The sequence below is a fragment of the Urocitellus parryii genome, chromosome 16 (assembly GCF_045843805.1).
Source record: "Urocitellus parryii isolate mUroPar1 chromosome 16, mUroPar1.hap1, whole genome shotgun sequence".
Classification (NCBI taxonomy): domain Eukaryota; kingdom Metazoa; phylum Chordata; class Mammalia; order Rodentia; family Sciuridae; genus Urocitellus; species Urocitellus parryii.
In genome coordinates this window covers 2,063,759-2,079,669 of record NC_135546.1, presented here as the reverse complement: position 1 = coordinate 2,079,669, position 15,911 = coordinate 2,063,759, and the positions used below count along the sequence as shown (strand labels likewise).

General features: G+C 44.5%; 1 protein-coding gene across 1 annotated transcript; it reads left to right on the top strand.

The window, feature by feature from the left end:
- The first annotated feature begins 4,657 nt into the window (after nucleotides 1-4,657).
- Nucleotides 4,658-14,556, top strand: Mdfic2 (MyoD family inhibitor domain containing 2). Its single transcript, XM_026392700.1, has 3 exons — nucleotides 4,658-4,721; nucleotides 5,633-5,911; nucleotides 14,297-14,556. The coding sequence occupies exons 1-3, from the start codon at nucleotides 4,658-4,660 to the stop codon at nucleotides 14,554-14,556; spliced, it is 603 nt and encodes a 200-aa protein (XP_026248485.1).
- Nucleotides 14,557-15,911: the final 1,355 nt, after the last annotated feature.

The window sequence follows — 15,911 nt, the reverse complement described above, 5'->3', positions numbered from 1 at the left end:
TACTTGAAAGTCTTTAAAGGACATCTTCCAACTGGAGCTGTGTTTGAAAGTTAAGAAAAAATACGCTGGATGTATTTAGCTCTCTTATTCATCCCCAAAGTTAAAACTCATGAACCTGAGGTTTTGTTCTCTCCAATCTGACAGGCAACTGCGATCGGTTGATACTCCTTGATGACAGATACCTGTGCACTTCCAAAAGGTGATAAGGATTCAAAAAGTCTTCATCCATCAGCTGGAGAAAATTATCTACTCATCTTCTTCCTTCACCCTCCAAAGAATGAAGTAGTGTTCTGTTGAAAATATGGCTTCCTTAAGGACCAGTCTCGTTTTATTTTGTTTTTGCCAATGCTGAGGATTCTTATCTTCCCGATCCTGCTGTTTTCAGCCATCCTCCTCCATTTTCCAGTTTTACTCAATATAAAAATAAAAGTGATCTACGCATCTAATGATTTTCACTACATTTGATCACATCAGATGATTTCCTGTATTTTGTGTATTCTGTTACTGCCTAGAATGTGGTCAGACATTCTAACAACAGCAAAGCGTAATTTCTAACACTTGTGTGAACTCTATCAAGTTCTTATAGAAAAAAAAAAAAGAAATTTCTCTACAGCGTCATTTCAGTTAACTATGTTACCAGCCACAGCCATTCATTACTGCTTTGGTGGCTCATACCTTGAAATGTCACACGTCTGCCTTGATCTGATCTCAACCACAGATAATGACAGTACTAAATTCTAAGCCAGAGAACAGTGGATGGAAATCCAAGGGAAAATATAATTCACTTCTGTAGGGTAGAGAAGAATCGGTACATTCGAAATCCACACTCACTTTTAAAGTTTTGGTCTAGAACTACACCGCCACTGGACCTTAAAGCCTAATCCAAAAATTTTCATCAAGGCATCTGGAGTTTTCCAGAAGAAAATCTTAGCCACAGCTGCCTGTTTCAACAGCAGCCTGGCCAGAGGGTGGTGGGTCAAGTGAGAATGGGAGGAAGGGGAGATGCGTAGGAGCTGCCGACATTTTGAACATGTGAAGGGGTGTGTGCTGTGTTCCTTCTGCTTTATGAGTCATGAGATCAGAAGGACCAATTGTGAAACCTCATTTGATTGCAGTGTATGAGATATTTTGGGTCCTCATCACATGGACACCATCCAAAGAAGCCCACTGTGAGGGCACAGACAGTGTCACTCGGATGGCTGGCAAGGGGAAGGAAGAGCCTCTGTGGACCTGAGAGACATTTGGAAGGAAGAACAAAATAGAACTCGTAAATGACTGGACAGAGGGAAGAAATTTGAACCTGGGTAACAGGGAAAGAGACAATCCAAGAAGAGAAACCAACTCTGCACTCTCCCAGGAGGGCCAAGTTACCCGTCTAGGGGAGGAGGAGAAGGAAGGGCTTAGTGAAAGGCATGTGAAATTGAGAGGATTTGGCTGGAAACCCAAACAAAACAGCCAGTAACTCAGTTCCAAGGTGACCCAGGGCCTCCTAAGAGGCCTGGATCCCCCAGGGTTAGCACAGGCCAACCTGGAGGCTGCAGCTGACTGGCCGCATGGAGGTTTCAGGCCAACTCTTGGAACAATTCATTTGCAAGTGTGGACAGTTATGAGCTCCCAGGGTGAGGTACAGGGAAAGAGACTAAGGGGACCGAGGCCTTCGGAATAAGGATGTTGAAGGAGTTGGAGGGAAGGCACGTGAGTGACAGGGCCTCAGGTCAGTCACCGAAATGAGAGGGCAGAGGGGAAGATGGGAGGGGCAGGAAGAGGGAGGCTAGGGAGGCTGGGGAGGCTGGGGAGGCCAGAGAGGCCAGGGAAAAGGATTGGAAAGAGGAAAGAGAGAGACCAGAACCAGGGCCCAGACAGGAAGAGGCTGCATACCCACATTTACATCCATAAAGACTGTAAAACTGATAAAGTCACATTTAGTGAGCACAAAGGAAGAGTACAGAAATGTTTCCTTCATAACAAAAAGTAAATAAATTACTAGCGCCTGTCACACTGATTCATCTCTTCCATGTGGGTCCTCAATAAATGTTAATTGAATTAATAACATTTGCTCAATGGTAATAAAAAATTAATTAACTGTCCATCTTTCTGTTACTTAGTTTATGCCCAGTAGTTCTTGCAATTACTTCTAACCCAAATAGGAATTTTCTATTTCACTGAGGTTCATGATATGCTTTAATTTTTTTCTAAGAACTAGAGAAGTGCTCCTAATTTTTGTCCTAATTTTGGTTTTTTTATTCTTCTGTTGAAAAAAAAATTATTTTCCTGAGTTAATGTCAAGAACTATGTATAACATCCCAAATATAGTTTCTCGCGCCTTATTTAATTCCAAAATAGTTTTCTCTGCAGAAGATGTGCTGCCACTGTTCATGTGCTTCTCCTTTTAGCTTTTTGTACTTTATGATACTTTGGGTACAATGTCAAGTAACACCGTAGAGGAAGGAATCTGGGGACATTATTGCTAGCATTCCGTCTTCAAAAAATGGAAGATGTCAGTAACATTCACCCAAAAACTGTGACTCCCTTCAGATGTCAGAATTCTGGGCTGAACAGACTGAGTTCTGGAATGTGTGTGTCAGATGATTCTTTAATGAGCAACAGATAGCTCCCCCTGGGGAGTGAAAAAAATAAAAATATAAACAGAGAGATCGAATTAAAATAACTTTATGAATGGCAGTTCAACTTCTCCATAAAATCCTCTCCGTACAAGCCTCGTGTGCTCCAAATGGTTGCTTAATGTAGCACCACTTACATTCAAAATGCTATACTTAAAACTGTCGCAAAATTAAAAAGAGAATCATATACCACTTGGCTGTATGCTGCGTTCTCCCCGTGTTCTTACATTCCAGTAACCTCTATCCAACTTTTTTTTTTTTGTTTCTGAATTACTTTGTGAAAAAGCAATTTAAATTACATGCAACCTGACTATGTATGATAATTTGAACTGATTGTTAATTAATTCTATTAAGTAAATAGCTGCTTGCAATCTCCGTTCTCATCAAGGTTTCGTTATCTATCAGCTCTTTCTCAGCTGAGGTCTTCAAAACAGCTGTGACTGAACAGGCAGGTTTCCCCAAGTGGGCAAGAGACTACTTTTACCTTGCAAACATCGATAAATGAAATGAGGCTTCTTTCCAGGCTGGCTTTAGGGTAGGGGATACACTTCAGGACTCAGAGTGCAGGGGTTTTGCTGAAGAACAGTTTCAGCAGTTAGGGAGCCAAGGCGAAAGCTAACAATGAATCAGAGACGTCTTGTGGAATGCAAAAGAGACAAGGATAAGAGCAAAGCTTTGGGAACCCACTGGCCCTAGGTTTGAATTCCAGCTCTAACACCAACTGATGAGCAGGCCTTGGGCAGCTCACCTGGACCAGTGTTCTGAGTCCCGATTCCTCTCATTCATCTGTTAACTGCAGGCACCAACTTCTGCTTCAGCCATCTGTTCCAGGAAGGGAGCAAGGCATACTCCAAGCATCACAGAGAACATGAGTGCACGGAACGTGGCATAAGATCCACCAAGCTGCACGTGTACATTCCAAATGGGGACAATCCTGTCCCATAGGGGACATTTGACATTGTCTACAAACACTTTTGATGGGCACAATCTAGGGGGACAGGTGCTACCCATTGGGTGCTACTGGTGTCCAATGGGTACAGGACAGGGATGCAACTAACCATCGTCTCTGGCCCAACATGTGGATCTTGCTCCAGGGGGTCTCACACTGTGTTTGACAGTCCATCTGTTTGTGACATTGGTTGGTTACTGGGGGCTTTGATATCCAAAGAAGAAAAACAACCTTATTTTCCTCCTCATCATTATTATTACTTCATTAATTTGGTGAATCCCTCTTGCATGGAAGAAGCCTAGAATTTCCCCATCTGTGGAGTCAATTCGATTTCAATATTCAACACTGTGCTAATTGCTGTCAACAATAGATGTTTCCCTGGTCCCCATCTTTCAAGGGTGGATTAAACTGCAACCAAGAGATTTAAAACCAGCAACATACAGGGAAGGGAATAAAAATGAAGCATTTTTGAAAACCAAGGCTGTTTGGAAAATCATAAACAAAAATGGCCTAAGATGACTATATGTATATGTATATGACTATAGGCCTCCTGCCAGTTCTGAACCAGAGAGCAACCATAGCCTGGCCAGTCTCTGAGAATCACTGACTCACATCTGTAGGATGTTCTCTCTCCTCTATTCACAAAAGTGAGAGGTCCCGGGGGTCCCCAAACTGGACTGCCTATGGGGAGTTTTAAAAATCCTCCAGGGATTATGAGATAATTGGTCTGCTAGGGAGGGAGGTGTCTGACCTCTAAAAATCAGTTCAAATTTTTAGATTTCTCAAGTGATTCTACTACATAGAAAACTGCAGAGATTTCTATTTGCCCCAAATGAAGACGCACCTTGGGATGGGCGAGGAAGATGGGCATGGCAAGGATGCTTTCCTTGCTGTGAGCTGCATTTGAGTGGTGAATCATGCCAGGTTGCCAATCATCATCTTTGTTTCAGTGGCTCAGTGGGCACTAGGCAGTCAGACAGGCCCTGGGCTGGCTGTGGGAATGCCATTCCCAGAACCCACCCTTACCACTCCCAGCAGTGTCACCAAACTCCAGAATCATAGATGTCCCTGGGAATCCCCAGGTTGCATGTTGGAGAGGAACTTCTTCTGTTCCCTCTCTTACCCATCTCAGGACTCTGCTTATTGTGGAGGTGAGTTGTGCTAACTGCACCTCCGTCCAGCCTGGGCCTCACTCTGCTCTCACATGCTTAAAGGATGTGTCTCTTTCAGGCACTTCTGATCACTGTAGTGTGCATAGTCACTGCTTTGCTAATCTGTATCATGTTTTTGTCACTACTAGTACTCAGGTCCAACCTTGTACCTGTCACATAACAGACTCCAATTATTATGTAGCTTGGGTAGATTAAACACCAGAGTCCCAAATGCAAGAAACGCTGGCCTTCCCAGCTTCCTCTCCACCTCTTCAAATAGGAATCTTCATTAGGACTTTTGCTAGAAGTTCCTTGAACATCTCTGGCATTTGCACCAGCTGATTCCATGGAATAAGGTATGTCCTCAGGAAGCACACCCCCAAAGCCAGGAAGCACATCCCCAAAGCCACAGAGGTGGCTGGCAAGGGACCTAGCAAGTGCCAAGGCAGAGAAAGGGGTGGCAACAGAGCTTCTTAGGAAAAGAAGTAGGAAGGGGCCGTGGAATAACTCAACAAAACATGACACCATTGATAGAGGAAAACATAATAAAGGACCTGATTGAGGGCACACCTGTAACTCAGCAGGGCTGCCCAGCAGTTAAGACCTTGTCCCTGTGAATCAGATCCTTGGTGCACCACCACAGGGTGCTGATGACCTCCTAGGAGATTTGTTGATCTGAGGGAATGAATTCCTTATTTATCCCTGCTCATTAAAACACACACACACACACACACACAAAAAAAAAAAACATGTAGTACAGATACGTGTTACAAATTAATGGGATAGGCAGAGCTTATAAAGTGTATAAAATTTAATGATTGTATTCTATTTTTAATTGTACTTTTTTCCAGAATAACCCTGCTAAAATACTGCTCCATTCTTGTTCAGCTGACTTTATTCTTATGTTCTAGAATGTGAACTCTATAAACTACAGGAGGTTGGTGTGTGTGCTTTCTTTTCTTGTCTAGATGAGCAACTCACAAATGAAAACCACGCAGATGAGAAACCCATTAATGCTATGGTTATAAATTCAGTCTCTGAATTCAACATCACAGATGGACCAGCCAAGGAAACCCCCAATGAGAAAAAGCTGTCAGCATCCAGCACGTCACTGTCCTCCCTGGAAGAATGTCAGACAGAACGCTCCTACCTCCAAACCAACCCTTCAGAGCGTCAAAGAGACATGGAGGGTATGTCTCCCAGAATCCAACCCTTTCTAAATAAGGCGCCCCAGCCCCCAGTCCCTGCAAAAATCACTACATATGCTGTGAGGAAAAAAAAAAGTCTTTATGAATATTAAACAGCTTGACTTGGATTTGAAATCCCTGGTGAGTGACACATGTCAAGGTCACTTTGCAGTTGTGAGGTGCTTGGCAGATTGTTTGCTCTCAAAGTGGGGAATCAGAGGCGATGTATCTTACATAGTAGGGAGGGGCAGAATCGTTCTTATACAGGGCTGTGAAGTGGGCAGGGGAAAATGGCAGACGTTGCCTTCTCAGAGATGGGATTATTCAGCCCATGGCTCCAGGCAGAGAGGAGAAGGCAGAGTGGACGGGGATGAAAATGCTGGAAACACAGAAATCGAGGCAGTATCAGATACCAAGATGCTTGCGTCAGCTGTCTCTGAAGAAGGTTTGCTTCCCCTAGGTAATATCACTTTCCAGGCATTCTGATCAGAGAAACCTAGACCAAAGCACCCCAGGCACAACATAAAGGGCACATCATGTTTGCAGAGGCAGTTTCAAATTGATCTCTGCTCAACACTGGGCACCATCAAGTTCAAAGTCTCCAACTCCGCCCCGGCACATACAGAGTTTAACTCAGGTCAAGGTTCCTGTGACCTTCAGAGGGACACATCACTCCAGAGTTCTGCTTTCACTCTCTTGTGTTGCATTTAAAGGAAGGCTGGGGTTTCTCAGAGGAAAGCGTAACAGGGTATTGATGTTCTCTGCCCTTAAACTCATATTTAATTTTATAGACAAGAAAAATTTTTAAATAAACTTAAAAGCCCATTTGACATCCCACTCATTTAACTCTTGCCTCTGACATTTATTCACCGTACAAAACTGGACACATTTTATTTCTTGTCTTCTATTTTTTAAAATCATCTCTGACTCTCAGTTTCAGTTACATAGCATTACATAGTAGGACTAGTAACACACCATGGCACCTTTGAGGATCAATGAAATAACATGTATAAAGCGAGCACAAAGTAGGAATTCAATTCTAGCTTTGGTTATGGTTTCAGTGTCAGGAAGGAAGAAGAGAGAAGACCCCTGACACAGGTTATCAAGGTGGAACTGGGTACAGATGTTGAAGTAGCTTCTTTAGGCTAGAAACTCTAGACCTGATTGCCTGCAGCTGCAGGAGAGATGGGAATGACAATGTGGAGAAGTGAACAGGTGCACCCATGGGACCAGGACAAGCCCGAGAGCAAGTGTCACCTAAAGGTCACTTCTTCTACATGATTCCAGCTGATGGCTGCCAGAGGACACCCAGACCCAGAGTTAAAGATCTTGAAGCATTCCAAGAATAGTCAGAGGTTAGGATGGGAAGTTTCTGAATTTCCCAGTGTTGGGAGCTCATTCTATCTATTTGATGGAGTGCAAGACACTCCCACAGACACATCTTAGAGCTGACTTTGGCGTGCAGACCACAGTGCCCATCCAGAATCATGCTCAAGTTTCTAGCTTCGGCAGAAGTGAAGAACACCAGTCGGGAGAACGGGCAAAGCAAAGGAGTTCTCTGCAAAAGCTTTGCAATACTGCAGCATTTTGCTGGGTTGTACCGGAAAGCATGTGTAGTGCTCCATGAGGAGTGTTAGCCTCATGGCCCCAGAGGTAGGAACTGCCATTCCACATGTTCACAGAGTAAGACTTTCGTCCCTCCCATCAGGGATCGTGAGAGGAGAAGGACTGGCCTGCTACCATGATATCTGATCCCCCGTGTTCTCAGGGCCGGGCCAAAATGACAGCTCCGATAAAATGGAAGTTAATACTCAAAAGCCTCCTACAGAAAAATAACAGCTCACTCTTGGCTAAAAAGAGCAAAGGAGATTCACAAGGATAAATGAATGCAGTGGTTCTCCAAAGAACTGGACTGAAGCCAGCATGAGCCCGAACGTTCAGGCTTCAGCTGGTGGCACAGGTAACCACCACCGCAACTTAGGGCGCCCCCCCCCCCCACTGTGAAACATCTCTTTCATGCAGTGTTGACACCTGCACAAAGAGAAAGCAAACAACTCAGGCTAAAGACCCACGGACAGCGACAAGGAACTCATTATCTTAAACAGGAAAATGAAGAGTTAAGTCAGACACGCTTCGTTTTAGGGAATCTTTGATAGTAATTAATTTAAGGATGCCAAAATTGAGAACTGGGGTCATTGTTCGTACTGAGATAAATACAGAAATATCTTTCAGGAACAGCAGGGAAAACAGAAGGGAAGAGAGAAGATTGCATCCACTTTTGTGTAGTTTGTGGTTAATTTATCTTCAGATGTATAAACGAGTACATAGGAATGGATGCTTAATTGCTAATATCTATTATTTATATACATTGCCCCACTTAAAACAGGATGGAAAAGCCTCACACATGCAGATTCTGTGAAATGTGCCGCGTCCATTAGCTTGGTTCATGGTGTGTGCTCTGATGGGAGTTAAGAGGATCTCTACTGCACATCACAGGCCACGGGCTGCGGCACTGCTTTGTTATTAAATCGTTGTTCATCATGTGTGGTCCCTTCCCAGAATAAAATAGGAAAAGTACAGAGAGCTATCTGTACCTGCTTCTGTGTCTGGGTTCTTCTGATTACAGAAGCATCCCCAGGGATAAGAAAACCAGGGGTACACATGGTATTAGAAGCCAGCTCCCTTCTAAAACAATCCTGAGCATATGCCTAATTGATATATAATTTTGAATTTGAGATGTCTCATTCAGGTGGAAGAGGCAAACCATAAATACAAGACACCTCAAAAGAACAGTCTTAATTACAGCATGGGCTACTGAATAAAATGATTACATTTTCTACACTGTAAATTTCATACAATTAAATATAGTGGTGTCACCTTTATAAAATGTTTCAATTTTATAATTATTTCAGTTCATTTGCTCAGAAAAAAACATAAGCACAGATTTACCAAGTATCACCCAAACCTAGTCATTCTGGTTCTAAAGAACTGACTCGGATGTTACTTGTGCTTGTCTGAACTTAAATAGATCTTGACATATTTAAATAGCTATTAAAATTGATAACATCAGGGATGATACCCCACCCAGAGAAAGGCATTCAGTCACTCTTTATTTATTCCTATTCCACCTTACAGACTTTTTTTTTTTTAGAACTTAATATTGGGGGAGTGAGAGCCAATTTTTAGACTTTTCAATCAAAAACTTTTAGCCATTAGTGGGAGCCATGGGGTCCTGAGCCTCATTATTAGGGCAGTTGTGTGAAGCATAGGATGGTTCTAGAAGACTCGATCTGCACTGGCTTCACCTGGCCTCTGTTCTTGTGTTGCTTTGCTTTAGGGGAGAAGGAGGGGGCACTGTTGGTTTTGTGGAGTCACTTCTGTAAGAACCATGTTCTTCTGCTCAGGAGGCTAAGACAGGAGGATGGCAAGTTCTAAGCCAGCCTCAGCAATAGCAAGGTGCCAACAACTCAGTGAGACCCTGTCTCTAAATAAAATACAAAATAGGGCTGGGGATGGGGCTCAGTGGTCGAGTGCCCCTGAGTTCAATTCCTGGTACCAAAAAAAAAAGGACCATGTTCTTGTAATTTGGATGAGATCCCTCAGTAGCAGAGGTGTGCTTCTGAAGTTGTTTTGGGAACTACAGTTGGCAGCTTAGATGCCTCAGCCCGCCTCCACCTGATTGTGGCACCATGGTGGCAGTAGAGAAACTCAGGAGCAAGGTGCAGGCTGTGGTAGTGGCAGTGAGCCTGGGGTTGACCTCAGGTCCCTTTATGGAACTTCCTTGTATAATTATATTTTCTGCTTTACTTAAACATGATCTTTCCTAATTAAGAGGGACAGGTCCCCCTCTTAATCGACCAATAGCCAGTGTATGTTTAGCACCTCTGGAAGTTGTATCATCTCTCTGTATCCTTGGGGTCCGGGAGGTTCCCTGCGGATGTGAGAGGAGACAAAGCCACCCTGGGAGGGATCTGCCATGGCTTCTTGCTCCAGTCAACACCACTCTGGACTGTGCGCTGCAGGTGTCCAACCATCTTACGCAAGAAGCAGGACAGCCTGCTGGGCACACTGACAGCAGCAAATTAGAGCAGACGCAGGGACCAGTGGCTTGACAGAGGGGCTTTCCTGTGCAAGGAATGTTTGCAAAGGTCCCAGAGGAGCTTTAAGGTTTGTAAGATGAACAGCGAGACAGCCCAGAAGCAGGGCTATGGGAAGGCCCTGCCCTTCTCCTGTGTCCCTGCAGTCTAGGGGCAGAGGCACTGCACTAACTTGCAGGCCATGGCAACCAGCCTTACTGACAGGCCACCAGGGATGTGTTAGCCACAACCTCAGGGACAAAAGAACTCCAAGGGGAAGGCAGCTCCCAGAGCCAAGAGAGGGTGTGAGGAACACCCTGGGCTCCCCTTCTTCCAGCTTCCCAGCTCCTCCCACAGCCTCCATGAGCCCAGCCATGAACGTCAGAACAGGGAAAACAGAGGACAGCAGGCCGTTGGTAAGTGCAGCGTCCTGTGCTGTGCCCAAGACAGGCAGGAGAGAGCAAGTGTTCAGAGGGCTGAGCTTCCTGCTCCTAGGCTCTGGGTGGGACAGCCTCCAACACCCTCTCCACCAGTCCCTCCTCTGTAAACAGGGAAGGTAACACCACCACCTCCCAGTGCCTTTCTGAGGCCTGTGTGAGGTGCACAGAACAGGTGGAGGGATGCAGATTGGCCCTTGGTGAATCAGGGACCCCTGACCATGAGAGAGAGGGCACAGGCTTTAGATCCAGAGGGATGAGTCAGGCATCTCTGCTCTACCACCTTAGAATCGGGAGGACTCCGGGCCCTCAGTGCCAACAACTGGACCATAGTCCTTTCACTGAAAAACAGGGATCACAAAGCTTCCCACTCAGAATCAGCCTCGGAAAAGGCTTTCCTACCTCCTGTGACGTGAAACCAGCTGACAGACTCACTAGGTCAATGCCATCTGAGGGTCGGGCCGTGAAGGAGAAATAAAGCAGGGGCTGTAGAAGGTTCGGCAATGGTGTGGCTTACAGCATTTTAAGACAGACCTAAAAGTTTGCTCAGGAGTTGGGTACAGCTGGGGGAGGGTGTGTGACACATCAGAAAGCTCAGCACACACACGGGTCCTGAGCTAGGCTAGTGCCAAACAGGGACGTTCAGACAACGCAGCTGTGGTGTGGTGAGGATTAAGGAGAGCAGGTCCTGGGGTCAGGAAGGAGGAAGAGGCCCAATGATACGGGGCTTTTAGGCTCTAGCAAGCCTTGGGGACTCGGGGTGGTGGTGGTGGAGTTTTCTAATGTCAGATTACAAATATCACAGCTGCTGAATCTGAAGTGGGCCCCTGTGATTGCAGAATGTCCTCCGGAGGAGGCCTCTGGAGATGGCTGATAGGGCCAGAGCTCAGACAGTGGCTCTGCAGGAGGCAGAGGCCAGAGGGAAACAGGGCAGGATGCAGGGGTGCCCTGGACATGGGGGAAGCAATAAGTGAAAGGGAAATGGCAAAGAGTGCCTCCAGGTTCCTGGAGAATTCACCTGGGCATTCAGGAGCCACTCCTAAGAGAAACCAGAGGAGGGACAGGTGTGTGGGAGGGGGGACGAGGAAGGCCCCAATGCAGTGAGGCCTTGGCATGTGAGATGTCCTGCAAACACTGAAGAGGTGTGATGTAGGCCACAGTGTGCGTTGTGTTCCTTCCTGGGGAACAGCAAGAAGGATACGAATCACAGGATGTGACTCTGATGTCAATTTATGGAACGTGAGTGGGCAAAGGAAGATGACCTCCTTCAGGTGCAGGGAGACCCCGACACCCTTTCCAAACAGTTGCACTCTTGTCCTTTAACCCATTTACATGACATCTGTGTCAGCCAAAATTGACTCTATGCAAAACAGTTTTTTTTTTTTTTTTTTTTGCCTACTGGTGAATAATTATTTAATACGTGATTTAGGAGAAGTACGGAACAAGCCTGAAAGTTTGGAAAAATCTGTTTTCAATTCATTAATGTTACCTTGGGTTTTTTTTTTTTTTTTTTTTTTTTTTTTGGTGGTGGGAGCTAGAGGCTCTGCCTTTTATAAGCAAATAAAAAGGACTGACTTAGAAACAGAAAAAAACCAGCGCTGCTCTCAAGTGCAAAATAGAAAGGGGCAGAAATCCAATGCCAAATTAGCCAAATGATTAGGCCAAAACTTTCTTTTTCTTTCTCTTTCTCTCTCTCTCTCTCTCTCTTTAATGAATAAAATCTAAGATCTGCATCAGAAGCAGAGATGTTCAGAGTCTGTCAACTTGAGGAGATGTTGGCAAGTGTGATTGAAGAAGAATATGTGCCCTCAGGAAACCATGAGGCCCCCATCTTAACGCTACATACGGCGAGAATCACCAGGTCCTCCCTCACGTCAGTCCCCCTGCCTCCTGCCCTCCTTACTCCAAACCCTTGTATGCATAAAGCCCAGGGTCCCTGGGGTCGTTTTTATAGAGTCGTAAGCCTGAGTGGGTTCTCCAAGGGATCATGGAGGACCTCTTGCCCTGGGCTGCTATGGGAGCAACCTCAGTGCTGCCAACATTCATGAGGTCACAGTTGCCACCCGCTCTAGAAAAGCCAGTGCAAATAGAATCCGTGTCCTGTTACTAACTCACTCTCGAGTTTCTGTGGGTGGTGGGTGCTGATAGGACTGAGATGGCCACTTGCTAGGAGCTAGCCAAAGCTAATGAAAACACGCCCAGGCTGGTAAGAGATGAGCACCCACCAGCAGAGGCACTGTGGAAAATGCAGCCTAACTATAAATACCACATAATGACCACCACACCTGCAGCAATATAAGGCAATTAAAGTCATCGTAAAAATCATGGTGTGTTTTATTTTACCACCAGCTCACTGGGAAGGAAGGGGCCGGTGGGAAGGAGCAAGGAAGATCTCAGTTTATCTATACTCAGGATTCGCTTTACAGTGTCAGATAGTGCTTTCACAATACGTTAAAGCTACTTACTTTATAGCATTTGCTCCTTTTCTGAGCATGTTTACAAGTTCATAAAAGAGAGCAACCTTTTCTGGAAAAGTCGGTTGGAAGTAAATGGACAGGGCAGAAAGCACTTTGATTTCTTTGTGGGGGGCAGGGGGTCTCTTCTGCATGCTCTACAGTCCCGTCCATCCAAGTCTGAATACCCGAAAATCAGTCACATGCCATTGAGAAACGAGATCCTCATGAGAATCAAAGCTTGATCAGTGGATAAGCCCGTCTGAGGGGAATGTTCTGGAAGCTGACTCCCAATCGTCAGCAAACTTCAGATGACAGATTTTGATTAACTGGATGACTTATCCCATGAACACTTACCTGCCTTCTCCAAAGAAGCTCACACATGTTTGAAGCATTATAAACTGGAAAATAAGTTATGATTTTAACAAGAGAACTGTTACATCTTCAACTAATTCCCTTTATGGAAGCCAAAAAAATAAAATAATCTATAACCCGTTGCAGCTGTTTGGCTAGAATTACCAATTACCTTCAGTGCTGCAGAGATACTTCCCAGATTTTTACAAGTCTGCATAGTAAATTTTTAAACCAATTTTCTTAAAGAGGACTGATAAGATTTAAAACCTTTTAGACCTATGATGACGTACTTCACTTAAACACTTGAATATAAAATCAAGGCTCTGCAGAACTGGAGGGAAAAGGAGACAGGAACTAAAAATGAAACACAACCCCAAAAGCTGTGATTCTTTTAAAAAGCATTTATATTAAGTTTTGAAATGTGCTCTTCGGTTGCATTTATGGATGTGGTGGATTTCCTGGAATACACGGTGGAACACATAACAAAGCATGGTGACAAGAAGTGAGAGCTGGGTAGCCTCTCCTGTCCAGCTCTTGAGGCTCCAGCAAAGGCTCTGCTATTTTTCAAAACAGCTTCAAGGTCTCCAGGTAGGTAGCTAATTCTGTGGCTTCCTAGCACCTCTGTAGGCAAAGTAAGTAAAGGAATAGAGAAAAGGGATAGCATTTTAAATAACCTGATGATGTGGAATCAACAGGAAATGCTCAGGAGTTAATAAAGCATTACTTCAGTAGTGACAGTGGTGGCATGGGGGTGGGGCTCAAGTGGGCCAGGGTGAGCTGTCCCCTGGCATGGACAGACAATCAAGAGTCAGCTATGAAGCCCGCTTATGCGCCCCTTGCTGATACCCCCATAGGTGTTACTATCCATCTTCTTTCTTATTTTATTTTTGTTCATGTGCAATAATAATTTTTATCAGCCATTATTTTAAAGGTACATATTTCCAGTTACAGAGTAGTAATTTAGTGCACATATGAGGATCAGAGCTGGGTGGTTAGCAATTCCTTCTCCTTAAACACTTAACAGTGATTCCATTCTCATGTAGTAATGGCATCTCCTTCTTTCAACAGAGGAGTGTGCCTCACTGATCCTCGCCTGTCTGTTCTGCCAGTTTGGGGACTGTCTGCTGATGCTTCCTGACACCTGTGAAGCGGTGTGCACCGGCCTGTGCTGCCCCTCTCATGGGTACCACCATGCCACGGACGAGGAGCACCCGCGTGGGGACTGCAGCTGCAGTTGTGACGTGGACTGCAGCCTCTTTGAGTCCTGCCACGAGACCAGCGAGTGTCTGGAGCTGGCCATGGAGATCTCCGAAATGTGCTATCGCTAGTGCCACCCACCCAGGAGCCCCCACAAGGCCATCAACGGGAGGGGAAATTCCATTGCAAAGAAACAGGGGTTTCCATGTGCCCAAATGCAGGGCTGTATTGCAGTCCTTGGACGCTTGGGGCCATTTCATTCTGCATCTGTCTGGGAAACTTAGCATGGTCCACTCAGTGGTCTCATTCCAATTTCACAAACGCATGGCTTGCTGAAGAGTAAGCGCCTCAATTGATGAGATGAACAAATCGTGAATACCTCCTAAAGGCCATAGGTGTGCGATGCTCCTTGAGTACCCAGTAGCATGCTAAGCTGCACTGTGCTGCTGCACTTGGTCTGCTTCATGGATTCAGCCTCATTCACAAATTCAGGACAGATTAGTGCTTTCTTTCAGCATTGACATACATTAGCTCGCCTTTCTAATGGTTTCATGCATAAACATTATGCATTGTTGGTTATTATTAATAATGTATTGTATAACATCATTTTGTAATTAAAAATTTATTTATACAGTCTCTTAAAATTCACTTATAGGTACAGTTTCGGTAGGAAAGGGAATTAAATGAATTAGAAACCATGTTCCTGTAATTACAACAGATGTCTCTGAAGCATCTCCAGTGAATTCTGAATCTGGTATACACTTCAGGAGGGTGCTGATGATCCCAGACCATGTTATGGTGTGTGTGTGACTATGTCATCCCAGGCAATGATATTCTCAATTTGTTCCAGAAAGGCTTCTCTTTATTCTAATAAACCTAAATGGGAACAATGTGCATGTTTCAAGAAAATTATCTCTGATACTTGATTATTCCTTTTTCTCATTTCTGTCAGGTATCATAAGCAACAGGATATTAAAACAGAATCAGCTTATTTTATAAACTCTCCTTTTTTCACCTATCTCCCCATTTTCTCTAGTATTTTATTTTTTAATTTATTCTAATTTGTTATATATAACAGCAGAATGCATTTCCATTCATAGTCCACATATAGAGCATAATTTTTCATATGTTGTACACAACATAGAGTCACACCATTTTGGTCTTCATACATGTACTTAGGGCAATGATGTCCATCTCATTCTACCACCTTTCCTATTCCCATACCCCCTCGCTTCCCCTCCCTCCCCTTTAGTTCATCTATTCCTCCCATGTTCCTCCTGCCATCCCCATTATGAATCAACATACTATATCAGAGAAAACATTCAGCATTTGGGCTTGAGAGATTAGCTAACTTCATTTAGCATTATATTCTCCAACTCCATCCACCTGCAAGTGCCATGATTTTATTCTCTTTTAATGCTGAGTAATATTCCATTGTGTCTATATGCCACAGTATTTTTATCCATTCATCTGCTGAAGGGCATCA